This window comes from Mytilus edulis, chromosome 7 (genome assembly GCF_963676685.1).
Source record: "Mytilus edulis chromosome 7, xbMytEdul2.2, whole genome shotgun sequence".
NCBI lineage: Eukaryota > Metazoa > Mollusca > Bivalvia > Mytilida > Mytilidae > Mytilus > Mytilus edulis.
In genome coordinates, this window is record NC_092350.1 from 21,648,389 (window position 1) to 21,675,598 (window position 27,210).

At 31.1% G+C, this 27,210-nt stretch overlaps 1 protein-coding gene across 1 annotated transcript; it reads left to right on the forward strand.

The window, feature by feature from the left end:
- Positions 1–733: 733 nt before the first annotated feature.
- On the forward strand, positions 734–12,415 carry LOC139481032 (uncharacterized). The gene is made up of 8 exons (XM_071264065.1): positions 734–804; positions 3,120–3,167; positions 4,215–4,541; positions 5,379–5,663; positions 7,480–7,527; positions 8,345–8,452; positions 9,531–9,616; positions 10,682–12,415. Exons 1-8 carry the CDS (start codon positions 786–788, stop codon positions 10,916–10,918), a joined length of 1,158 nt encoding a protein of 385 aa, XP_071120166.1. The 5' UTR covers positions 734–785; the 3' UTR covers positions 10,919–12,415.
- Positions 12,416–27,210: the final 14,795 nt, after the last annotated feature.

The window sequence follows — 27,210 nt, forward strand, 5'->3', positions numbered from 1 at the left end:
TCATAATATTCCATGGTCGAAAATCATAACTTTAAGAAATTTGAAATAGACCAACTTTCAAAATGCTGAAAATGTGTAACCGTGTAACCAAAAAAATGTTGTTCTTAAATTTCAAGTACACATAAAGTCCTGTAAAATACAGGTTCCCAAATATAACAATAATGTTTAAAGTAACAAAATAGTACTGAATATTAAAAGTAGATTTCCAATATTACAGCTGTGTATGATTGCAATTTTAGTCATTTTTATTGTAGTATTTCTATATCATTTTTCTTTTGTTCATTTAGTTCATTGTAGCTATGTTTAAACATGTTTTAAAGGAAAACCCACGTGCTTATTTCTGAAATGATCATATTAAATTGAAAATGGAAATGGAGAATGTGTCAAAGAGACAACAACTCGACTAAAGAGCAGAAAACAGTCCAATGTATATATACTTTCCGTCTATTAGTTACACTAGAAGTAGCTGAGCATGCACGTGTTGAAAAAAGAGGGACGAAAGATACCAAAGGGACAGTCAAATGTGGGCGACTGGTGGCCTTTAAGAATTTGCTTGTTAATGATTCCTCTAATTTCCTATATTTCGAAAAGTCAAATAGGATATAGGGCAACACTATATCCTGCAAATTATATCCTTATTTGGTAAATATTTTGAAAAACGTGGATGTCCGTTCTATATTAAAGCTCTACGGCTTCAAAAATATGTCCGTTTCCGTCGTTTATTTTATTGCATCCCACTTTCACTATTTTAGTGTATACGAAATGCCGTAGCAAATAAACGGAGTATGTTTCTTCTGAACAGAGGTAAGTATATTGTAACAAACCGCCGCCACAGGCCGAGTAATTGTGGAAGGGTCTGTTGACAAGTTTTGGGGCTCTCGTCAGGAATATTCTGCATCTTGGGGTTTTTCCGTCTTCTACCTCTAAAGACGAATGGATGCCAGGCAATGCACTCATATTTCTCAGTCCATAAACTATAGGTTCGAACGTATATTATATTTATTATTACATGTTCATGGTATATAGTACACAGACAAATGCAGACATGCAGACGCTTAATCAGTAATCAGTTTTTCGGGTCATTTAGGTCACTCAGTGTGGTGGGGGATAACTGCCTTTATATTTACATTTCCTTAAAAATACTTCATCTTATATTATTAAAGCATATTAACCTGCTTGGCTTTTCTGTTGGGCTGGGTCTGGTAAAGATAAACTTTCAAGTTGCAAGTTAAAGCTACTAGTTAGGCTTGAGCTAACAAGTTATCCGCCATTTCACTGAGTGGAACCTTATTTATATACTTTTGAGATCCCTGAAAGCCAATCAAAAATAAGGGATCTAGCCAGGGATCCCTGAGGGCCAATGAGAACCCTATCAGGACTGACAGGAAAATGTCCGATAAAATAGGGGCTTGACAGGAAAACCTGCACATTTGAAAATCACACGTAAAATGGACAGTAAATTGCCTGTTCTTTAATTATAATACAAATGGGCCAAAGTCCTAACTTTTCCTTTATTTAAATTTAGCAAAAGAAGCTTAAAACTTCGTTAATACTTGTTTCCAATTTCTAGCCGTGCGTAGGACTAGAGCAGACGCCGGGAGTACTGATACTAAATTCCAGCAGTAAACTGGTTACAATATAATCCCTAAGAAACTAATCTTTAACAGATATAAATAATGAAGTCTTAATAAAACTATTAATGTAAAGACTTATTTCTTACTCTTATAGAATACTTAAGAGATTTAAGATATATAATAACAACGACAAAAATATTTCCTACTGCGGTCACATGACCTGTAAAATGGCTCTTCACGGAGAAACAACAAAAATGCTTTGGACCGATAGTAAAACTTAAATATTTCCTTACTGAGACACTTTCAGGACTTATAATGGGTTGAAATATAATCTCAGGTATATGCTTATTCGTGCCAGACACCTTACAATCTATGAAAAATATGTTATACAGGAAAACGAGTTTGGTAAACAAGTGGAAGGGGCACTTGCCAAACAAAATGCATAAAGTTAAAAAGTTGCAAATATAACAGTATGTCCAATTCAAATAAATGTTCATAAAGTCAATAATATTTCTGTTACAGGCCATCATCCAATAAAGTTTTCATCCATCTGTAGTTGACTTATTTCTTCTGTTGGCATAGTAAATTCCAGGTTGTAAAAATTATTAAATGTTATATTTGTCCAGTTGTTACAATATATTATATCAGTAAATGACAATTTTAATCTACAAATCCTTCAATTAGATGTACATGAATACTTTTATAAAGACTGTTTTGCTGTAATAGGAGCTTTTTCTATCAATACACTAAATTGGACCAATTTGCACCTCAAATATAGTGATATCCTCACTCCTGCATGTTTATATACATTGAAAAAAATAAGAAGAATATTATTACATATTTAACACCTCGATTCTTTGTTTTAGCCCAATCGAACATTATAGAGTGAGCCTTATGTGTGTAACCTGAGTGCATGAAAATCACTTTATCTCATCCGGTAGTCGAACCCGGGACCTCGGTGCTACAAGGCAGCGCTCTTTTTTTTTGTTATCTTCATTTCAAAAAACAAAACTCTAACAGACTGAGCTATAGAGGGACTTCCCAAGCGCGATCACTTACGGGAGACTAAGTATCTACTACGTGTATTGAAGGAAGCATCCCGTCTGACTTCAACCACCTCAGAGTTGTACTGTATGACTCAAACAACCCATATCTATAGCTCAGTCTGTTAGAGTGTTGTGTTGTAAAATAAAGATAACCAAAAAAAAAGAGATACCGTAGCTAGAAATCCTGTCTAAGTTACTACCATGTTTTGTTTTAGTTAGGCTCCAAATTTAACTTGGAAGAAGAGCATGATTTATATTACAAGTTAGGTTGTCTCCAACGGGACTCAAACCGCTTACGGTGGGCTGGCTAAGTATCTACTAGATTTACCGAGGGAGTCAATCCCGGAACTGGTAGTTTTGTCATGTCTGTTTTGACCAATGTTGAAAATGCCAATGAATAATTTATTATAATTGATTAAAAATCTCAATTTTGAAATCTGCAACTGTTTAACTGACCATAAAGCTATGATATTATGAACATGTATCCTTTTAACTTCAGGTCATAGTTTTTTCTTTGGAAAGAGACTTCTCATTCTAATGCACATTGGTAAGTTATTTTAATTTATCACATATTTATTATGAATACCTTAGGTTTTGCATATGCAATAACCTCAAAATTGCCCGGGGCAAAAAAGAGTATATTGATATTGTGCCCGGATCCCAAATGACGTCACGTCATTGCTTCCTTAACGACACTTTTGTGAAACATGTTTAAGATTTTACCTGTTATGTTTCATTAAAATGTTAAGATTGAAATTTGTTTTCTCTATTCTGCACAACTTAAATATGAATTGTGATAATTAGATTATAACATGTCTTTACCATATTGGCCCTGGTATCATCCCTCGACCAATATCGGCCCTCGTCTAGAGTCTCGGGATGATACCAGGGCCAATATAGAAAAAGGCATGTTATATAATCTATACGTATTTTATAGATATTCTTATTTTTGTTTTATTTCGTTACAAACAGAATTATGCATTTTTTTAAATTAATTTTCACATCATTTATCTTTTTTTAATCTGAACTCACATCAAGAGTAAAACTGTCTTAAAAGTATCTTATCCTTTTACCTTTAGATAATTTAATCGTTACATTCGCATTTTCACATAACACCGTATTCACTCACTCTGTAACTATCATGTTACGACTATTATACGACGACTATTATACGCGAACAGAACGTATCAGAGAAGTCACAAAGTCTAAAATATATAAGTTATCAGCGACGTCAGAATCAATATGTGAAAATGAGTTATAATGCTTACTTTCGCTAATGCTAAAGCATATGCAACAACAAACGCCGAACATATTATTGTGTTTTCTGTGTATAAATATCGTTAAATTAATATGAATGTAAAAAGGTCTTTGTTGCATTCGAAATTGAATCTTTTTGCTGATTTTATGCGTATGTAAATCATTAATCTATATTTTCAACTATGTCCTGTTTTTCTTATTATTCTTTCCTTTATTTCCTTAATTGAAAAACAAATGTTCATAGTTTAGATGTAAAAAAAAAATTTCTTTGCTTTACATATATAACGAGCATATACACTTTTTATACCACGTTTTGTCTAATTTGTACTAATTTCAGGTGGAATTATAAACGAAACAGATGTAATTGAATATGTGAAAGAAAACTCCACAACTGTTCTGGAATGTCCATTCAAGAGTACATCAGGAGGTGTTGATTGGATAAGATTTACAATGCCGTCAAGTAAGAATGACGCACACGAAGTAATTGCTAAGAACAGAAATGTAAACCCAGATATTAAACATATCAAAGTTGTTGGTAATCACACGATTGGTGAATACAATCTTCTTTTACAACAAATCACTAAAGCTGACGAACAGATTTATAAATGCATGTCAACTATAAACAAAAATCCACTTGAGACTGAGGTATCAGTACGTCTGTCAAGTAAGTATGATTTAAAATTCATGGCTTCCTTTTCTGCAAATTTGGATACATTTACCAATTAATTACTGTCTGAACCATTAAAGACACACTTTATCTTTGTGGGATATACATCGTATCATGGATACCCTTTCACGTCCGATCTCATTAAAAAGATTGACTTATTTTCTCGTCATTTGAAACCCTGGTGATATATGTCTCACTGGCAATCATATACCACATCGCCTTATTTTTATATGGACACAGATGGACAACAAAACTTATGTGTTAAAAAGAAACCGAAAATGCCAATTGCAAATAACGACTAAAAGGCTAAACTACAAACAAGTTTACAAAACACTATATGTATATGCATTCGAATTGAAAATTGTATTTAGCTTTTTTTTTAACGAAGTGTTTGTTTGTTGTAAAAAAAAATACAAAAGTATTGCAATGCTAGCGCTGCTTAAGACAACACGAAACATAATAAAAAATCAATGGTGATCTCGGGTTAACCGAAGGTATGAGAAGCCTACTTTCATGTGGTTAAAAAGTACGCTATTTCAAGATGCATGAATTAATAAAAACGAATTGGTGTTCTATTTTCAATTATTGTTCAATTCATAACTCTTTTTCGAAGACATGTCACTATTGTTGCTTTTTTTCTCATGCATGAATTTTTTAAGACGTTTTCTCTAAAAGTAACAACTATGTTTTTAAATAACAATTTTACATATGTTGAAGTTTATTGTCCATACTGTATGAACTACAAAAAAGCATAGTGCACTAGTTTACATGTTCTTGTAATCGTGTTATCCACTTTCAATGTATTTACTATTCCCTTTTATTTATACATTGTAGCGTCGAATGATGAAATACAGATATTGAATGTCAATGAATCAAATACAGTTGTTGGTTTTATTGGAATATCTTTGATTTTGAAATGTATTTCTGAACATCAGCATCCCAGCAGTATTTCGTGGTCAACAAACGGCAATTTGCTTTGCGAAAGTCAGGGAAATGTGTCTGCCTACGAATTAATTCCAAAAGAAGAACAGCAGAATGCTATATACGCATGTACTGCGTCTTATATCGGGAAGAAAATTCGGAAAAGCGTTCGGTTAAATATCGTACGTAAGTCCTTAGGTAAAGTTTGTGTATGCTTGTTTCTTTATTTTTCTTATTTAAGGTAGATGGGGTGTCTAAATTATAATCCATAGAATTTCTTAATAATTTGCAAAAATGTAGCTTATATCCTGCTTGTTTAAGAACATTAATAAAAAGAATGGGTCACCGGACTTATTTTCACACTACAGGTTGCGCAAAATTGTCAAATTTTGTATAGATTATGCATGGAAAACCCAATTTTCGGTCATAAAACGAAAACTTTACCATAGAATTTTGAGATAAAATACAAAAAGATAGCTCACATATTATTCTTTCAGATAATAATAAGAAAAAATGGGGTCACCGGACTCGTTTTCTTGCTACATAATAAAATGGATAAATTCCTAACACATTCTATTGTAAAAGTAACACTATCTGAATTATCTGCCCTTGTATTTGAGTTGTCTACCCTTATTTGGCAAAGTTGGAAAAAAATATATCAAACAAAAGTATTTGTTTTTTGGTAAAATACAACCATAAATATAATAAAACATGGCATATTCTATATCATAATGAAAAATCTTACTCATGAATTACCTACAAATATCAAAATTTGCAAATTTTATAAAACAATTAGACCTTGTTTTCTGGTATTTAAAAATCCAAAATGGAGGAAGACACCCTATCTACCTTAACATATAATCTGACAAAAGATGCCATGTAAACTGACATCACCCATTAGGCGTATTAGCTGTCCTCGTCCATTTGTTTTTAGACAATAAACTTTTTCATTATCATTTGCCACCTTAAATCAAACTTTGCAGAAAACTTAAGTTAAACATGTTAAAGTTCCTGCATTAGATTCTAAATGTATGAAGCAAATGGCAACCATTGTTTTTTTGGTTTTATTTCCGATTGGCGAATTTTCTATAATCTTCTCCTTTGAAACAACAAGGTGTAATGTATTAAAATGAATCATCATTGAATGTTGAATGACAAAAATAGAGGTTTTGGTGGCCCGTAGTTCCCGTCGAACACCTGTGGATACTAATATAATCATTCATTTTTTGCAACTCTTTTGACCAATTTGAAATATTTTAGATAAAATATGAATCATGTTAAAAAAATCAATTCCAAAAACATAGCATTATGGCAACAACTAGTGACAACCATTGAGTTACAGTCTCCTGACATGGGACAGATCCATACAAAACGTGCCGGGGTTAAACATATTTGTAAGCGCTCAACTATCCCACTAATCTACGATAGTAGTGTAACAGCACACCATAATGAGCAAGCTGTAATATCAAGTTCCAAATGGTTTAAACAGTAGATGAACATGTACACAAAAATTTCTAACTTTGAAAAACAATGTACACAAAACACCGATACAAGATCTGGAGTACCCGCAGTTACTGTAAACTTGTTTGCTTCCTTGTGACATGCATATGGTTTTATTAATTAATGTTTTTTTTTTCATTCTTATGAAAATTAAGAATTGATTGAATGGTATTATTCTGTATTCACTAGTTAACCTTTATTCTGTATGCATTATATACATGTACATTGTTTATGCTGATTGGAATCATGTATCACATATTTTGTGGGGAGTTTCATAATTTAAAACAAGTATGCAAGTTCTATATTTGTGTTGTTTATTTTGCTTTTGCTGTGTTATATTATAGATAAAGAATGGCTGCTTTGTTGAACTGTTTTTAGAATTGTGACTTTTTTCAGTCAAATAACATAGAACACAAGTATTTTTTCTTTTTTATCAATTCATAATAGACTATACCTAAACCCTGCATTAAAAGTAATAAATCAATTTGAAAACTCCTATGCAATTCTTTCACAGAAATAAGATATATGCCTTCGACATTGGAAACCTTCCATGGAGAACAAGGTAACACATTATAAATAGTTAAACTTCAATACATATGGATGTAAGTAGATTGTTGGTATAATAGAATGAGACAGCAGTCAAAGACAATAAAACATACGACATTTAACAATGAAGGGATATCTAAACATTATGGCAAGCTCTATATGGTCTCTCGTTGAACAAAAATCTGAACGAAGTTAGCAAATTAAGACCATACAATATCTACCATCAAAACCTTATCTTTTAAAAGAATAAAAAAAAAAACAATACAGATATATTAACATTTCATATATTGTATACTGCATTAAACGTATTATGAATTACTTTACTTTTTATATATACTATACTTAAATTTTCAATACCCGTTTCCCTTAATTATTGAATTAGAGTTATAATACTGGTTAATTGTTTTAATTTGCTATCTTGTTTTCAAAATGCTCGGTGTTTGTGTTTTTTGTTTTTAGGTAACTTGTTTTATAACTTCAAAAAGACACCAGTTTCAATAAAAGAGGGACGAAAGATACCAGAGAGACAGTCAAAATCATAGATTGAAAACAAACTGACAACGCCATGGCCAAAATTAAAAGACAAACAGAAAATTATAGTACAGAAGACACAACATAGAAAACCTAAGACTAAGTAACACGAAATCCACTAAAACATTTCGATTAGATTTCCGTTGGACATCTTTTAGAGAATCTGTGAAGATCATTTGTAAAAGATCAACTTGTAAATTATCTGGTTTTTCTTTATATTACACTTTTCGAATTTATGTTTCGATTTTAGTTTATACATACAACAGGTTCAAAAGTTTGAATTATAATAATCTCTCTTTTAGAAACAATAGTTGGTTTATCTGAGAAGAACCACATGATCGTAACGGTTGTTACCATCATTATTGTAACTGTAGGGATATTAATCTCTGTGTATAACTTTCGAAACAAAGGTCTGTTTTTATGGTAACTTTGTTTTGTTTATATTATTTGGTTGATCTCAAGATATAATTTTTATCATACGGTAAACTCTAGACAAAACAGCATAGTGTGCAAAATGGAAAAAAACTTTAAAAATGGTTATAAAATCGATAAGTTCACCATCCATTTTATCTAACTGGATGGGAGTCAACATATTTTGTAATTTAGGGATTTTTTTTATATGAAATTATTATTTAGGATACATTATACTTAAAAATTGACATCAATTTAAGTGGCAGAAGCATACCGATGTTTAATGTGTTAATCGATTAAAAAGAGCGAAACAAAGGTAACAAACAAAAACTAAAGAAGTTACAGGATCTACAAATGGAACAATACTGGGGGCTTCGACAGGGAAAACCTACTATGCATGCATCAACTTCCATGCGAATTTAGTCAAAGAGAGACGAAAGACTCCAAAGGGATATTCAAACTAACTGACAATGACATTTTAAATTACTTTTATTACAGTAAAGCTCTTCATATAAGATAAGTTAAGATAAGATAAGATAAAATAAATTTTATTTTTCAAATTAGGTCCCCAGGGGGGCATATACACATAACATATATAATGGATACAAAATACAGTATTTTACATAACATTGTAAAATAAACTATTGAAATAGTCATACAGGTATTATTTGTTAAAAAAAAGTATTTGAGAGTTGCTATTCCAGAGATGTGGCAAACCCCATTTATTTATTTACTTTTTTTCTCACTTGATTTTATAATATTTATTGAAAATGTATAAATATAATAAATATAAGTCATGCATTGTGATGACATTTTTTACGTTCATGAGTTAAGCAAATCCATTAATGTACAACATTTAATAATTATGTAACGTTGAACCCGTTTAAAGTACATGTACAGTTTACCTTTATTTTAACAGATACAGCGTTTATGGTAATATAACTAAACATAAATTCCACATTCTAATTATTTTAAACAATACAAACCGTATGAATTTAAAATAAACAAAACTAAATAGTATACTAACTTAACTTTCCTTTGCTGGTACAACTTACTATTTTTCTAATGTGAACTCAGGTACTGACAACAACAGCCAAATGAAAGATATGAACATGGTACAGGAAGTTCAGGCAGGCACCCAGGGAAATATTCAGCACAATCAGGTTCTTATAGACCTTTAAATTAAATATCTGAGATATTGCTTTTACTTCACGTCTGGGTTTTTTTTTTGGACGATTTTGGTCTCCTTTCAAACCACTTTTCAAAACGAAAACAAATTTGATAACGCTCCTCATTCGGCGTTGTAATCGTTTATTAGATAGGTACATGTAAGATACATGATTATGTTTGGAGTCTGCTGATTTCAAAACCTGAGTTTGAAATGGTTTATCACACTTTACTTTAAATTAACAACACTTGAATAATGAAATGTTACTTCAGTTAAACAAACTTAGTTTATGTTTTTAATAAAAAAAAAAAAGTGGATAAAAGTTTGTTTACACCATAATGATTGATCATCAATAGTTAAGTTCAATAAATTTCGAATCGATAGCAACACCGTAAATTCCCGAGTCATATTGTATCACAGATTATGGGATATCGTTACGTTTGACATGAACAGTCTGAAAGCACAGGAACATACAATATGCACATAAACATGATAAAAGAAGACGAACATGATTTTTTTCCATGCAATTTCAACCATTAATTAACATAATCTACATACAATTATATTATGAACACATTTTTTATGTATGATTTTTATAAGTAAGACAAACGGACTGTCAGTATATGGAAAAATGCACAAATTTAAAATAACGATACTTTCAAATTAAATATATCCTTCGATATTCTCAAAAAACTCCATATTTTCCTATGCTGGTTGTTTGTCAATCATTAGTTCTAGCACCTGTCGACCTGTAATACAGCGCTTGTATTATCTTATTGGCACTAAGTCAACTCATTGTAAATTTTTGATTTATAATTTGAATTATTTTCATAATAAAACTACAATAACCGTAGTAAGTTCCAAAGGGAATCTTTCAATTTTAACATTTTTTATTTCTTTTCTGTAATTTGGATTTTAAAATCTGCAATGTTTTAGAATTTGTTTCAGAAATATTTTGTTTTTGGGGAAGCTAGTGAAACATGTGAAAGTTGTACACGAATCATATAATCTGCTTCATTCGTTTAAATGATTTTTTTTTTAAATTCACATATTATTTCAGAACCCCTCGGGTTTGGTTTATATCGAGGTAGACTTCGAACCAAAACAGGAAAAGAATGGTCGTAAGTTCTATGTTTATGGTTCAAATAATCGATCGCCGTATGCTGACATAGACTTTAATGTTAAGGCTGATCCGTTACCAGAAAGTGAATCAGAAGACAACGAATTCGAAGAAGATGAAGATTACTTTGTAACATTAGAAGATGTAAAAGGATCGGCAATTGAAACTTCGGAATAGTGAATGAGTCTATATTTAAAAAAAATGAGTTTCAAGTCCACACTTTCATATTATGATTTTATCTGCAATTTTCAAAATACTTATGAAATATTATAAACATAAAAAAATGTGTATAAAATACAAAGAACGCCAGCTTTTGATCAGACAATTCACTTAATTTTTTTGTAATATTTACATTATATCTCCTCTGGATTTCTTGTGAAATAAAAACTTTTATATTTCAGGTTCACGCTCATTTCGAAGGAAAGTAGGTTAAACTCGTAAACATGGGGCTATGGTTTTTTTTTTCGCCTTTGAAATATACAAAAGATTTTTGGGCGACAAGTCGAAAGCTATTTTTTCTTTCAATGTTAGTATGATATATATTGGCAAGCTCATTGTCATAAACAAATTATTTTTTTCTCTCCAAAAACAGGAAACAAACCTTTTTATCCAAAAATATCCATAGCCCCCCCTCCGAAAATCAAATGGTTACTGCCTTAACTTGTGTAAAATCACTCATCTACAAAACTGTGCGTGTGTAATGTTATCATTTAGACATTGCACAAATTGTCTTTGTTTTGATTTGATAATTTTAAGATGTATATAGCTATTTATGGCTGTTGTTGATATGAACAAATTATTTGTTTATACTGTTTTTGTTTCTGAAATTTAATCAGATAGCCTTCAATTATATGTGTTTACGTCATCACTTTTATATTTATATAGAATTGGAAAAGAAACCCTTGATCGCGCACATTCAAAAGGAGATTTGATTAAAGCTTCAATTTGACTGTAGATGATTTAGTGGTGGCAGTTACCATTTGGTCTTAATCTATCTCAGTAAATGCTTTCAATTGGCGATAGTCTTATTCTCTGAGGAATTGAGTGATAATATATTTTGCTTGAAGTTTGCTAACAGGATTAACTAAAAGACATATAGATTTGTGTCCAACCCGCAAAATACAGGCATCTTAAAAGCTTTGAACTTATACTAAAATTAAACCTTTTTCGCATATAAGCTTAAGCTTATCTTTCGTGTTTCCCTGTTCTGGCTTTCCCCTTCGAGTTAGAGTGTGTAATAATCTTTCCCATAAACAACTAACACGAATAAGGTTATTATAGATAAATATGTTTGGTGTGTACATATATATTAGTGTCCAAAGTTTAAATTCGAAAATATATTGCTACTCATTGTAACCATGTATAGAAGAAACTTTAAGAATCTATTCGGTATTCTTTTGATATTTCATGTCTTACATTCATTAACATTTATCTATGGAATCAATACATCAATCTCCAGATTTGTGTCAGATGATTCTAAGAAGAAACATTCCGAAACACTATATATTAATCCGAATCCATTGCTTAGTTTCGTCCATTTCATTCACGATTCTTTTTGACAGTTTTTTAAGTAGGTTTACTTAAAATGAGAATGAAGATCAATTATGCCATAGTTGTAAAAATAACATCATATCGCATCTATAGCAAACAATGTGATGTGAATAAACTATTTTACTTTTCCCACACAAAAAATGAATATGTTTTATATATGGAACGCCACAGCTGTCTCATGTGGAACTCTGATATTGCTTTATGTTGTTTTATCATTCCTGAATGATATTTTGTCTTTACTTAATATGGTTTTGACATTACATTATGATGTTTTAATATAACTCAATATGGAATAGTCATTACTTAATGATATTTCCATATTACACGATATGGTTTCGTATTGACTTGATATAGTTTTATCATAACTCAATTATGGTTTTGTCATTACTCGATGTGGTTTCACCATTATCTAATATGATTGTGTCATTAGTCAATGTGGTTTTAACATTACTTGATGTGTATGTGACTTAACGTAATTTAGTTGTTTCATTACATGATAATTCTTATATCATTTGCATATCTATAAATACTTGAATTGGATTGGTCACTTAGATTTTTTTCTCTTGGTTTACACTTCGATAAACCATGTTTCCGAAACTACTTTCGTAATCTATTCATGCGCGATACACATTCTTGCAGGGATACTGGGATTTTCAGCAAATTGAGATTATACAACAATTGCATAACAGTTGTTTCTATTCTAATGCATAAAAAAAAAGAAAGAAAATAAATAAATGCATAAAAGCTTCGAAAATATATAAAAATAAGATTTAAATAAAATTCCGCGAAATTTCATGAAGGATTTGGCGAAGTTACGTCATGGCAAAACACGACGTCATACGAATGAAAATGTTCAAGGGAAAGACTATTTCGTTATGTGTACGCTTCAAATTCGGATAATATTTAATTAAAATGAAGTTTTTTTAGGTAGGTGCTATTTCATTTTAGATTCTGTTGCATTTGTCGGACATTTATTGTTTTTAGAAAGTCAAGATGGCGGCGTACTCCTTAGTAACGACATGCCATTGTGCTTTTGATGGAAAATATAGCAGCCATCAAACAAATGATGTAAATTAATAATCGCGTATGTTTGGCTGAAGAATTATAAGGATTAAACACAATTTTTTCTAGAGGTTATTGATGTGTAAACCGGACTTTTATTCAGTTTGTGAATCAATCGCCCCGGTTTACACATCAATAACCTCTAGAAAAAATGTGTTTAATCCTATTTCGTAATGATGATTTATCTATTCTTTAAATGGTTTTAAAATTACGAAATGATGTTTCAAAATTTGATGATTTTACACTTATTTATGTGTTTATTTCATTATTTGATGTGATCTTGTTATTCTTTGATGTGGTCCTGTCATTCTTTGATGTGGTTATCCTATTACTTGATGAGGTAAAACCACGTGACCAATTCGGAAAAACCTGTTCTATTTTTAGACAGATTTCCATGTTGTATGTGCCGTGAATGCGTGTGGCCATCCATCTAATTAGTGTTCAAATTAAAGTTCGGGTTAATGTTTGAGTTAAACATGTTAAACTTTTAGTTATTTGAATGACTCATCCAACAGTTTGAATCCTAGGAAGTTTTTTCTTTACTGTCTGTTTGTACACATATTGAAGGTGTGTTGCATGTGGTCAGGGTTTAATTTTATTAATTTCATTGTGCTCTTTTGGGAGAAAGTTGAACTTTGTCATTTTTGGGAAATTCGCTTGCATAACTCCTCCTACAATTTGAATGCTAGGAATTTATCACTCTGCTAGCTGTTTGAACATGTATTGAAGGTGTGCATGTGGTCAGGGTTTTTTTCTCAGTTTTATTATTTTTCCTCTTTTAGGAGAAAAATAAAAATTAACTTTTTGTGGTATAAGCGGTTAAATGAGTGGAGTGCACTTTCTGTATATACCTGCCCCAAGTCAGGAGCATGAAGTTCAATAACTGTTGTCGTTGTATACATATGTGTCATATTTGATTTTCATATTTGTATTTTTTTTGTAAAATAGACCGTTAGTTTTTCCGTTTGATTTTTATTCACATAGTGCATGGTGGCCTTTTGTAGCTGACTATACGGAGAGTCGAAGGCTGTACGGATGCCAATATATTATGATTTCTTACATCCATTGCATTTAAACTCGGGTGGATAGTTGTCTCATTGGCAAACACAGCATCTAACTGTATTTCAAATCCTATGTTGCGTTTTGTATACTGCAACATTGTTTATTTAGTACGCATCATCCTGGAGCACTCCTTTCGGAAGCCCGAGCAAAAGCCTTTGTTCCGCGATAGAAAATTTAATTACAAACTCAAAAAGACATATGAAATAGCTCGAATTTCAACTCGAAATCTTAATTAATCTAAATGAGACTTAAATTCGAATCTTACTCAAACTCTACCTCAAGAAGGGACTCAAATTCAAAGTTGTAACTGGAACTCTGACTTTAAATGTGACTCAAACTCGAAGTCCAACTCGAAACTCAATGCTAACTAGAACTTTAATTATAAGCATGACTTGAATTCGTAAACTAACTCAAAGTTTAACTCAAACATTATCCCGAACTTTAATTTGAACACTAGTTATATCATGCAAGTCCCATACAAGATGGAAATCTATCGAAAAATAGAACAGGTTTTTCCGAATTGGTCACGTGGTTTTACCTCATCAGGTAATGGGATAAACACATCAAAGAATGACAGGACCACATCAAAGAATAACAAGATCACATCAAATAATGAAACAAACACATAAAGAAGTGTAAAATCATCAAATTTTGAAACATCATTACGTAATGTTAAAACCATTTAAAGAAAAGATAAATCATCATTACGAAATAACAAAACCACATCATGTAATGAAACAACTACATTACGTTAAGTCACTATACATCAAGTAATGTTAAAACCACATTGACTAATGACACAACCATATTAAATAATTGTGAAACCACATCGAGTAATGACAAAACCATATTGATTAATGACAAAACTATATCAAGTCAATACGAAATCATATCGTGTAATATCGAAATATCATCAAGTAATGACTATTCCATATTGGATATATTATAATTTCATTACGTAATGTCAAAACCATATTAAGTAAAGACAAAACAACATAACGTAATATCAGAGTTCCACATAAGACAACTGTGGCGTTCCATATTTATATGTCTTTTTAGCATTATAACATTCTCGTATGTGTTGCAAATTCTAGATATTAAAATAGTATTTTATAAATCACGGTATGTCTTTTAATCTGTAGGTGTATTTAAAATACGTAAAGCAGTAACATACAAATTCTCAAATATCTTAGCATGATTGCTGGAAGGTAACTTAATCATGACCTCTGAAGTTGATGAATAGACATTTTATAAAACAACAATATAAAATTCTATAGATTTAGTTTCAATAAACTTGAAAATTCTATGAGGCAATACAGCAATACATTCACTTTTTAAATAAAATAAAGTTTTTTATCCTGCATTTGTCAATGTGTACACGCTGAAGATTTCTTTTTTCTCCCAAATTGAATTACCCGGTACAACTATGTTACAATTATCAGAAAAGTTGTCGTTTTGCAAACTGTAAACAATACATATTTCGGTTCGATATATATAATTCGACTTTCAAAAGTCAATTTCTTTACTTAGGATAAACAGATGGCTAGATACAGTAGTTTATAATACAATGTTCTACGACGAAACGTATGGTCTACTGTATAATGTGTTGTACGTATTGAAATGAGCATCATCATTAAATTTACACTAATTTTAAACCCTTAAAACAACATTTATAACCGAATTTTAGGCAAAGCGCAACATACAGCCTCCAAAAATTAACAGTCTACCCTATATATTGTCCCGAAACTTCAAGCTGATACTTGCTCAGTGGACAAACAAGAGGCATACAATAGTGGCAAATGTTATCTTATTAGAAAAATTGTATAACTTTTGAATAAAACACAGACATATGATAATCAAAAGTATACCGTTCATATTTTTACGGTCGATGCTACTGAATAAAAATCTCAAAATAGTCAACCATCTGATAATCGATCATGCTGTCCTTCAAATGGAAACTTCATAAACCATTAAGGTAGACACGAAATGCCTAAACAAAACCTTAAATGCAGGAAACCCAAAGGAACATTACAGAATTATTTTAAATATATGAACTATAGCCTGGTTAGGCCTATAAATAGTACATATTTTTTTTTATTGATACTATTACAACTAATCTTTATAATTGAGACAACATCAATAAAATATGTGTCTACTAGAAGTCTTGCACCGTTTGGAGTTCATGGTTTGTATATTCCTAATAGGTTTCATTGAATTGTTGTTATCTGTTATTCACTGTCACATTGAAGGTGACAAATGTATTATATACTTATACTTATACTAAAAAGTGTTTTTTCTACATTTGTATGTCTGTTATATTTACCGAATTTTCACAATAAAATATTATTGTTATCATTTCATTACTTTACTGGCTAATATGAAGCAGAAGTGTCACAGTGCTACATTAGAACAACATGTAAAAATCATTTGGAAGTCACTAGACCCATCAGATTGGCATGAAGCACCAAACCCAAACATATATTCAAACAACACAATTTTTAATAAATTAAGAAAACGAATAGGTTTTGGAAATCTAGGTCACAGTCAATTGCAACAAATTAATATGTCATGTTCTCCAGGACTAACATGTCAATGAGTACATCTCTCATATATAGGTTTACAATCAAGAGATGATTTTTAATAGAATTTAATTGCTCAATAGTACTTCAACCATATTTCCTTTTAATTCAAGAACGGCAACATCCTGTATATTACATCCTTATTAGGTATACATAGATTTCTGTAAACTGTCAGATTCAAAAAATAATTATATACAATTTCATACAGAAATGCACGTCATACAAAACAACGGAGTATGTTTTTACTAAACAAAGGTAAGTAATAGATAAGAGAAGAGTTTATATTATTATTTTGGATGAATCAAAAATGTCTCGCTTCACCAACTTTGCCTTGTAATTGCATATAAAGGTTAGATTTTCATTTTCCATTTTTATTAAATATTTTCAGATTATATAAGGAAGGCTTTGAAAAAGAAAATAATTCCGAACGCTCTTGTCGTCATGTGATTTGGGTCAAATTTAAGGTCCTTCGAAACAAATACTCCTTTTGGGCATTTGTTTTTATAATTAACATTAATTCTGTGTGTTTGTTATTTAAGCACATGTGCCATACATGTACAAAAATAATCTATAAAAAGGATGTCATCGTGAGAACCATAATCTCATCGAATAGGTGGAAAAACATGAACGAAAATTCTAACAACAATGCCCCTAATCGTTCTCGACTGAAAACAAAAACTAAGTTCATGACATAACGAAAATAAGCTGGCAGTAAAAAGTTCTCTTAAGCTTTTCAAAATTATTATAATCTATTAACATAATTATGATGTCTTTTAATAGCTATTAGAATAAAGATCCTCATACTGTACTGTAGATCGGATTTAGAAGTTATAAGGCTCACGGCACTCAAATGGGAGTTTGGAGTTTTACACTAGTGTCCAATATGAAAAATACAATGCAGTTATTTCTCATTTCATAATGATATACATTTGTGTAACAAGTAACTCTTCAAAGAATTGAATAAAGTGTATTATCGAATAATTTTTTATCTGCAAGTCGTTGCTCATCCTATGGAAAGCTTTTACTTGTTCTAATACAAATAGGTAAGCTATCAAACGTTTAGGCATATTTAAAAACAATATCATATATGTAATTTAACTTTTGTAAAAAAAGGCCAGAATAATTAGTATTGTAAATTTTCGTTCACCCTCCACCAGTCGGTAGACATTAATGGTTTTCAATCTCTATTCTGCAATGTCAGTGTCAATTGAAATCAAAGCTTGTAAGAATAATAAATGGAAGGTCCATCATAAATTTTAGATTGTATGTAGCACATGGACATTTTAGGTAGTTTTTTTTCATTTTTGATTGGCTAATTTTCAATCCTCTTGTCCTCTAAAGCAACTTGGCGAAATGTTGCGAAGTTAGCAGATTAATGATGCGAATATCCTTAATGATACATTTACATATCATGCTATGAGACAAAATGGCGTATCGTGTCTGACAATACCTGGCCAGTTTGATTTTCCTTGGAATGTATATATAAAAATAATATATAACTGTCAATAAATCAACGTCAAAGACTAATAATATAACAACATGTTTGTTGCGTTGTAAAGAAGGTAATACGTATTGTATTTGTTTTTAACTTTGAAATTAACATATTGCACAAACCCAGCTTAACCTTCAATCTATAATGTTAAATTCTTTATTTAACGAAGGTAACTCATTTAACATACAATTGTTAATCTCACACAAGGCCTTCACACATGTGATTTGGGTCAATTTTAAGGTCCTTCGAAACAAATACTCATTTTGGGCATTTGTTTTTATAATTAACATTAATTCTGTGTGTTTGTTATTTAAGCACATGTGCCATACATGTACAAAAATAATCTATAAAAAGGATGTCATCGTGAGAACCATAATCCCATCGAATAGGTGGAAAAACATGAACGAAAATTCTAACAACAATGCCCCTAATCGTTCTCGACTGAAAACAAAAACTAAGTTCATGACATAACGAAAATAAGCTGGCAGTATAACGTTCTCTTAAGCTTTTCAAAATTATTATAATCTATTAACATAATTATGATGTCTTTTAATAGCTATTAGAATAAAGATCCTCATACTGTACTGTAGATCGGATTTAGAAGTTATAAGGCTCACGGCACTCAAATGGGAGTTTGGAGTTTTACACTAGTGTCCAATATGAAAAATACAATGCGAATATCCTTAATGATACATTTACATATCATGTTATGAGACAAAATGGCGTATCGTGTCTGACAATACCTGGCCAGTTTGATTTTTCTTGGAATGTATATATAAAAATAATATATAACTGTCAATAAATCAACGTCAAAGACTAATAATATAACAACATGTTTGTTGCGTTGTAAAGAAGGTAATACGAATTGTATTTGTTTTTAATTTTGGAATTAACATATTGCACAAACCCAGCTTAACCTTCAATCTATAATGATAAATTCTTTATTTAACGAAGGTAAGAATGTCCTAAAAAAGTTTGTCTACTCATTTTGTTTTATGATAAAGAGATCAGTATATTTCATCTTAAACCTTTCTATATGTCTTAAATCCTTTAAATCATTTGGCAATTTATTCCAAACGATTAGACCAGAATATTGAAAAGTCCTTTTAAAGTATACAGACTTTGGCCTTGGTATATGATAAATTTACTTGCAAGATAATCTGGCGCTAGTCCATTCATACATTTAAACATTAAACTGGCTTGAAAATATTTTATCCGAGTAAAAATGGTCATCCAATTAAGTTCTTTAAACATTGATATTGATGGATAATCAAAAGGCTTATCTACATTTATATTTTAGTGTTAACTGTCACTTTTACTTAACTTGTTATGAAACATATAACAAATGACATCTTCCCCCCTCACTTGATATTATATTCTGAGGGTTATGACTTGTAACAGTCAGTGCAATCCATACACCATCTCAATACATTTTTTTCAATTTTAGATAATATATATTCAAATCCTGTAGCAATAGAAGTAACCAAATGTGATAACCCCGATGCTTTTACAGATATAAGATATTCCACAACAATGGAAACCACCAAGGCAGATCAAGGTTACATATTATTGAGATATTTCTAACCTTTAATTCGTATGGAAACAAGCAAAATTGTGATATATGTCAATGTGAAAGTGGCCAAAGAACATACACCATATAGAAGTCAATAGACAACATTAAACAATGGACACATTTCCAAATATTATGCCAAACGTTGAATAGACTCTCGACGTAAACAAATGTGAATAATGTTAACAAAGATCATACAATATCTTCAACCAACACCGTAATTCACAAATCAAGGAAATCATTTATACATAAAAACACCCTATCATTCATAATATCTCGGTAACATAAATGTATCCCTAAACTATTGTTTTTAGTTAGAATTTACATGTTGTTTTTTTGCTACTTTTGTCTAAAAATTAATCACAAACATAAAAAAAGAAATCTAGATTGATTTTGAAAATACGTTGAAAAATATTTCTTAATTTCTCTCTTTTTGGGTGTATTTATACTAATTTTAATCAGTTTTATAAATTTTCATACATATCTCGACGACTAAATTTGTCTCATATAATTTCCTACCATTTTCATTCAAACCATAACAATCGGCATTTTCCATCTAATAATTAGATAAACAAATTAGACCACTTAATAATTGAATAAAAACTGTTCAAAACGCCCGGCAAATTAAGCATTTAAAGTTTGAAAATTTGATTGTCCCAAGTGGATCAAAATCGTATGTGGAATCAATGAAATGGTAGAATCTGTTTATCATATATACTCAGCATATATATATCAATTCACTTTCAATGTGATCAGTGAAGGCACACTCAGTACGTGAACAACTAAAATCTGGTTGACAAAAATTAATTGATGATAGTTTCGATATAATTTCGATACACTTCATCTGATACTTCAAACATAGATTCAATATTCGTTATGTTACATATTTAAATGTTCTGCTTTTGGCTTTAGGTGTTATAGACATCATGTGCCCAATTACGATTTTTATTTCTTTATTTCTTCTTAGACACAACATTCTCTCTTTGTCAATATAATGGAATTTGATGCGACTGACAAGTTAGAATTTTAGCACTTTAAAACCAGGTTCAATCCACCATTTTTTTCCACCAAGAAAATCCCTGTAATGGGGTGTTTGAGCTTTTGATTTTGCCATTAGATTAGGGACTTTTCGTTTTGAATTTTCCTTGGAGTTCAGTATTTTTGTGATTTTTACTTTTAATTAACTTTAGCTGAGTCGTATGAGAAGAACGATGTGATCGTAACGATTGTTGCCATCATTATTGTAACTGCAGGGATTTCAATATGTGTGTTTTTCTACCGAAACAAAGGTATGTCATTATATAACTTTAATTTGCTAATTTTATTCTTTTGTCTGATCTTTAACTGTTGAATTACAAAATATTTCATAATTAAACATTCTAATAACAATAGCTATGTATAAGTAATTATATACATATTTTAATCAGAGTAAACCATATATGTTACATTATACATTAGAATTGACGTAAGAAAACAAATTACAAGAACCCATGACGTACGGATATTACTGATACGTAATTTATGAGAGTTGTCTTTATCTTATTGAATTAATGCCATGGCTAAAAATGAAAAAAAGACAAACAGACAAACAATAGTACACATGACACAACATATAAAACTAAAGAATAAGCAACACGTACCCCACCAAAAACTGGGGATGATCTCAGGTGCTCCGGAAGGGTAAGCAGATCCTGCTTCACATGTGGCACCCGTCGTGTTGCTCATGTTTTAAGAAATCCGGTTAATAGTCTAATTTGGTAGGATACATTCATGACAGGGAAGGGGATTGTAGTTACGACGTAAGGAACACATCCGATATCATTTGTGATACAGTTATTCTATAACGGTCAACCAATTCGTGATGGCGTCCGTAAAATTTACGAAGGGATGATAACATTACTGTTTATTAAAACAAAATCTTTACTTCAGTCATTCACGTTGACAAAAATGCATCAATCCAACGAACTTAGGCATTACATTTACTTGTTATGTTGATCTCCTCTGAAATGTCGTTTTTTAAGTACACGTAAAACTCATTCTTGATACTCCTATTATTCTTTATTTAGATAATAAGGTTTCACATTTTGTTTATCTAACAATAACACGATCTGTGTATAAAACACCCTACCAACAGTCAGAAATTAGATAGAGCAAAACGAACAATTTTGTTATCTTAAAAAACTATATTGATCATGTTAATCAGATAGCAAAAACAACAGCAAACTGAATGATATCAAAATGGAACAAGAAGAACAACCAGGGGTCCAGGGAAAGTTTCAGGTATGTCAGGTTACCAAAACAATTGAAATATGTTCACTAAATGTTTAAAAATGTGAATTATTTCATTTACTTTATTTTCCGTCAATCCTTTACCTGAACAGAACTGTTCTTCTTTTAAACCACATTCCAAAATGAAATAATCCTTCGGGTGTGTAATCACACCTTTTATTGGTCTTGGAAGGTCCATTTCTTCGTTGATGGCTACTTAGTCGTTGACGGTCTAATACATCATTGCGAGCCTGGCCTATCTGCATCGTCATTGAAAAATTTTCCAACCCAATTCGTTAATCATGTCCGTGACACTTGATGTGTTTCTTTGGCGCTTGCTGACGTATCGTGCAGTCCTCCTTTGAACGTTTTTCAATTTGGTCAGTGTTTGTGGAAAATTTAAAGAAACAGTCGGAGACTAGATTATGCAAAAGGAAAGAGCACAATCGTATTCTTTGATTATCATGATAACATAAGTACTTAAAAAAACAGCAAAACTTTAGATCTCAATGTTCCGTCAGTAGAAAGTGGTTTTTTTCATTTTCAATATACCAATGGTCTTAAACACATAAACAGTCACTATATTATCTTTGATCCCTGAGAGAACTGACAGACTGTAAGACGGCTTATGAATTATATATGATACCTTTCACTATAAATGGTCGGTTTATAATTGGATTATTTTATCAAAAGTAAGTCTGAAGCTTCCTAAGAGTAACTTCACCTTTCTTATTTTTACTCGTTTGTTCTGGCTATTTTGTGTTTCATATTATTCCATGTTTTGTGAATTAGTTTCCCAAATGTTTGGCCTCGGGAAACCTTGTAACCTTGATTAGGGATTTTCCGTTTAGAAATTTCCATGGAGTTCGGTATTTATCTTAATTTACCGTTTTGTAAATATTGTCAAATATCACATTATAGCTTCAAATGTGTATATAATAATCTAAAGAAAATACTATTTTAGAACTCTGCAGGTTTGGTTTATATCGAGGTGGACTTCGAACCAATACAGAACAAGAATGGTACGAAGTTGTTTTCTATTCAAAGTTCAAATAATCGGACGCCATATGCTGATATAGACTTAATGTCAACAGCTGATCCATTACCAGAAAGTGAATCAGATGACAACGTAAGTGAAGAAGATGACTTTTTTACACTAGAAGATGTGCAAGTGTGCTCCATTGAAATTTTGAAATAATGAGGTGTTTGACCATTACATTTCGATTTGCTGAATTGTTTTGCATGAGTTTACGAGATTCAAATATACAATATCATTCTAACTAGACCTGAAGTTTTTAATATATCTGTACTAATATGCAATATAACCATTTGATGAGATTTGTCTATAAAGAACGGCATTTTTTTTGGTCCTATCATTCACTTGAATTTCAAATGCATTAGATCAACCATGGAATTTTTTTAGAAATGAAACCATGTAAATTTCAAGTACACGCTTAATTCCCAATTTATTTATATTGAATCTGTGGAAATTTGTAATCGCCAAATTGTTATTTACCTTTCTGTTTTCATTTTCTGGACATGAGTACTTTTATTTGCAATTGCTAATTATAAACATGTGTAAAAATCACCATTTCAAAACGATGTTTATTGAATGGTACAACTGCTGCATTATAACACGTGCGCAAAATGAAACCTTGTTTATAATTTGAAACTGAAAGTGTATAATTTATAATTTGAAACTGGAAGTGTATAATTTATAATTTGAAACTGAAATTGTATAATTTATAATTTGAAACTGAAAGTGTATAATTTATAATTTGAAAATAAAAATGTATAATTTATAATTTGAAAATGAAAATGTTTAATTTATAATGAAAGTGTATAATTTATAATTTGAAACTGAAAGTGTATAATTTATAATTTAAAAACAAATAGAAGATACCAAAGAGAAAATAATTAGATATATGTCGAATTTTACCGACGAAAAGACAAACAACAAGCCTCATAGAATAGCAGAAAATCGACATGAGCACCAGCAAAAACTGGTTGTTTCGGCTGCTCTTTGTGGGAAAGCTAATCAAGCTCTAAGTACACGTCTTTTTTTAAACAAATAGAGTTCCGTGATAGCATTCAGGTATGCCTTAAGAATGAAAAAGAGTTCAGGGTTCAGTGTTGCTTTAAACATTGGCAATACATTCTATAACGTCAAACCAAAGACTGATGGGGTCCGTAAATTTTTGTAATGATGACCTTCCACTGACTGAAAGGGGCCCTTGGGTCAATAGTTGTTTTGTAAGTATTCAAGGAGATGCGAAATATACCAAATGGATTCATACTTATGATTTAAAACGATCTGACAATGCTTTGCAAAACAGAAAAAGACACCACACAAGACAAAAACAAAAACAGTAAAAATAAACACAACATAAAAAAGACAGAGAAACACAACACCACACAAAACTGGAATGATCTCGGTGCGTCTGTAAACAAATCATGTACCACACATGACACCCGTGGTGATGCTCATGTATTTACAAACCCAACAATAAGTATAATTCTATATATCACATTCCAGGAAACGAGGACAGATTATGGTAACGACAATTGGAATATTGAATACCGTCGTTATCTGTGAAACAGATATTTCATAATAGTCTACAAACGATGATGGTCTCCATTAAATTATCGAATGGATAATATCAAATTTATTACTTGGTTTCAAAATTGGAAGGCTAAAATCATCTCTTTTGTCGTTAAGGTTTGTTCTCAGCAGGGGCGTAGCTTACGTTGAGGCAACCGAGGCAGTTGCCTCGGTAAAAAAAAATTATTTTCACTGTATTTTCTTTTAAATGATTATTACAGCAAACTGGCTACTAAACAATAATGTAGCAACTTGTTATGTCTTGTTGGCGCGGTTATTGATTCATACCCTTTACGAATTATTCAAGACTTATGGGAACATTTGAATTAATTTTCCCTCCTCTACTTGGAAATACCCTTTACGGTAGTTTTCTGTAATTCAAGTTTGTCAGAGTAAATGGAAATCGACAACAGATTTATTTTGTCATACCCATTGCAAGCGAAAACAGTGAGAATAGAATAGATGAGTATGCAACTCACGAATCACCCGATCAAATCACTTTACCATTGAATTAGGTCAATTAGTTAATTTTGTGTCAGAATAATTTCTAGTATATGAGGGCCTGGGTGTGGTTTTAAGAAAACAGAAAAATCGGCCCTGAAATTAATTTAAATTTAAAAGAATATGGATTTAAAATGGTGCTAATTTAAAAAATAAAGGAAAATCAAATTATGAGCGACAATGATTAAAAAATAAATATTTGATAATCCCATTCTAAGCATTCAAACCCTCATTTATAACCGTTGACATGTTCCCCTACGACTATGTTCATTGACTTTGGTACTAAACAAAACAAAATATGCATTTATATATCATAGTGCACAAAAAATAATTTATATGTTGTGGTTCTCAAGTTTTATTCTCGCTATTTTAAATTCATAGTAGGTTTTCACAAGCAGGGAATTTAATCACTATTCCAGAGAAATATGTCTGTTAGTTAATACATAATGTCAGTTTATATATAAAAAAAAATCAACCAAATACTGTTCATTTATAATGAAGACTTCAGAATAAAGTAAATGTTAGTTATTCGCCGGTTGTCATGTTCATCGTGAATGGAAAAAAAAGTTAAAAATCATTCAATATTTAATTTCAAGACCTTCGAAGGAATACACCACTAAAACAAGTGCCGTGCTACACTTTACATGTAGCATATGTTTTTCTCCTAGTTTATCCTGAAATTTGTTTGTTCAATCCAGCTGTCATTTTGTGGTGATTATCTATAATTCGTTGATTCGTGACCTACGACCAAATAAATGATCATCACAAACTTATTTCAAATAAACCTTAATATTTGCGTTTTTTTTTCTCTGTATTGAATATTTTGTACAGGTTTCTTCTATCCACCGAGCAAGGTCATGATTTCTTGTGATATGACGTGTGAGGTACCGCCAACTATATTAGAGTGTACTACGGCTTGGAAATATATTGGTAGTCATTAGGCATTTGAGCTGGCTTTCTGCTGGGAACAGTATGTCAATGTATATATGTTCCTGCTTTCTATAACTCGGCTAGCAAGTCAGGAAACTGACTTTTCATTGGTTGTCTAATGTGATACCTTCACGTATTTTTTTATTTTTATAGCTTTGAGTATAGATAGTAAGGTATATAATTAACATTATTATGATGAAATAACATTGAACAGCAACTATTTTTAACGATTTTTTCTTGTTCAAATTGTAAAAACCTTTATAGCTTCAGGGGGCTGCGACCCCCTGACCCCCTGCCTCTGAATAAACAGAAGGCAAGCTACGCCACTGCTCAGTCAACATACATGTCGACTAAACTGACCAACAGTGAAACATATGTTATTAAAAGTTTATAACAGCACCAACATAAGGATTACATATATTATATGAAACAAAGAATACGACATTCAATAAATATTCCTCATCAGTATATGCAGCCTGATTTAAGTTTCCTCCTTTTGTCATATGTTTTCCTTTTCTGGTGCTTTTAAGTTAAGAAATTTGTACGGATCTTTCGTTATGCCTTACGATAGACTCCCTTACACTCATTAATGCTGTACTTCTTTTGCTTACTGAAAAGGTCTAGAATAAGTATCTACAACAATGTTCAACAACATTTCTGGTATAGCATGAATTGGTGGTTTTCTATATTGGTAATAATAATGCTGTAAGAAATATATTCTACAAAGAGTCGCAGATAATTTAACGGTTAAGCAGGTCAAAGGATTGTTGCGTTAGCTTTCTGGCATTTTAAACCTTAATTAATATGGGGTTACTTGTACATGGTTGCATTTGGTACTAAACATGAATTGGT

Excerpts from the sequence above, each read along its gene's own strand:
- LOC139481032 (XM_071264065.1), top strand. Across the intron at positions 5,664-7,479 it reads TATCGTACGTAAGTCCTTAG|AAATAAGATATATGCCTTCG; the intron begins GTAAAGTTTGTG and ends ATTCTTTCACAG. Across the intron at positions 7,528-8,344 it reads AACCTTCCATGGAGAACAAG|AAACAATAGTTGGTTTATCT; the intron begins GTAACACATTAT and ends TCTCTCTTTTAG.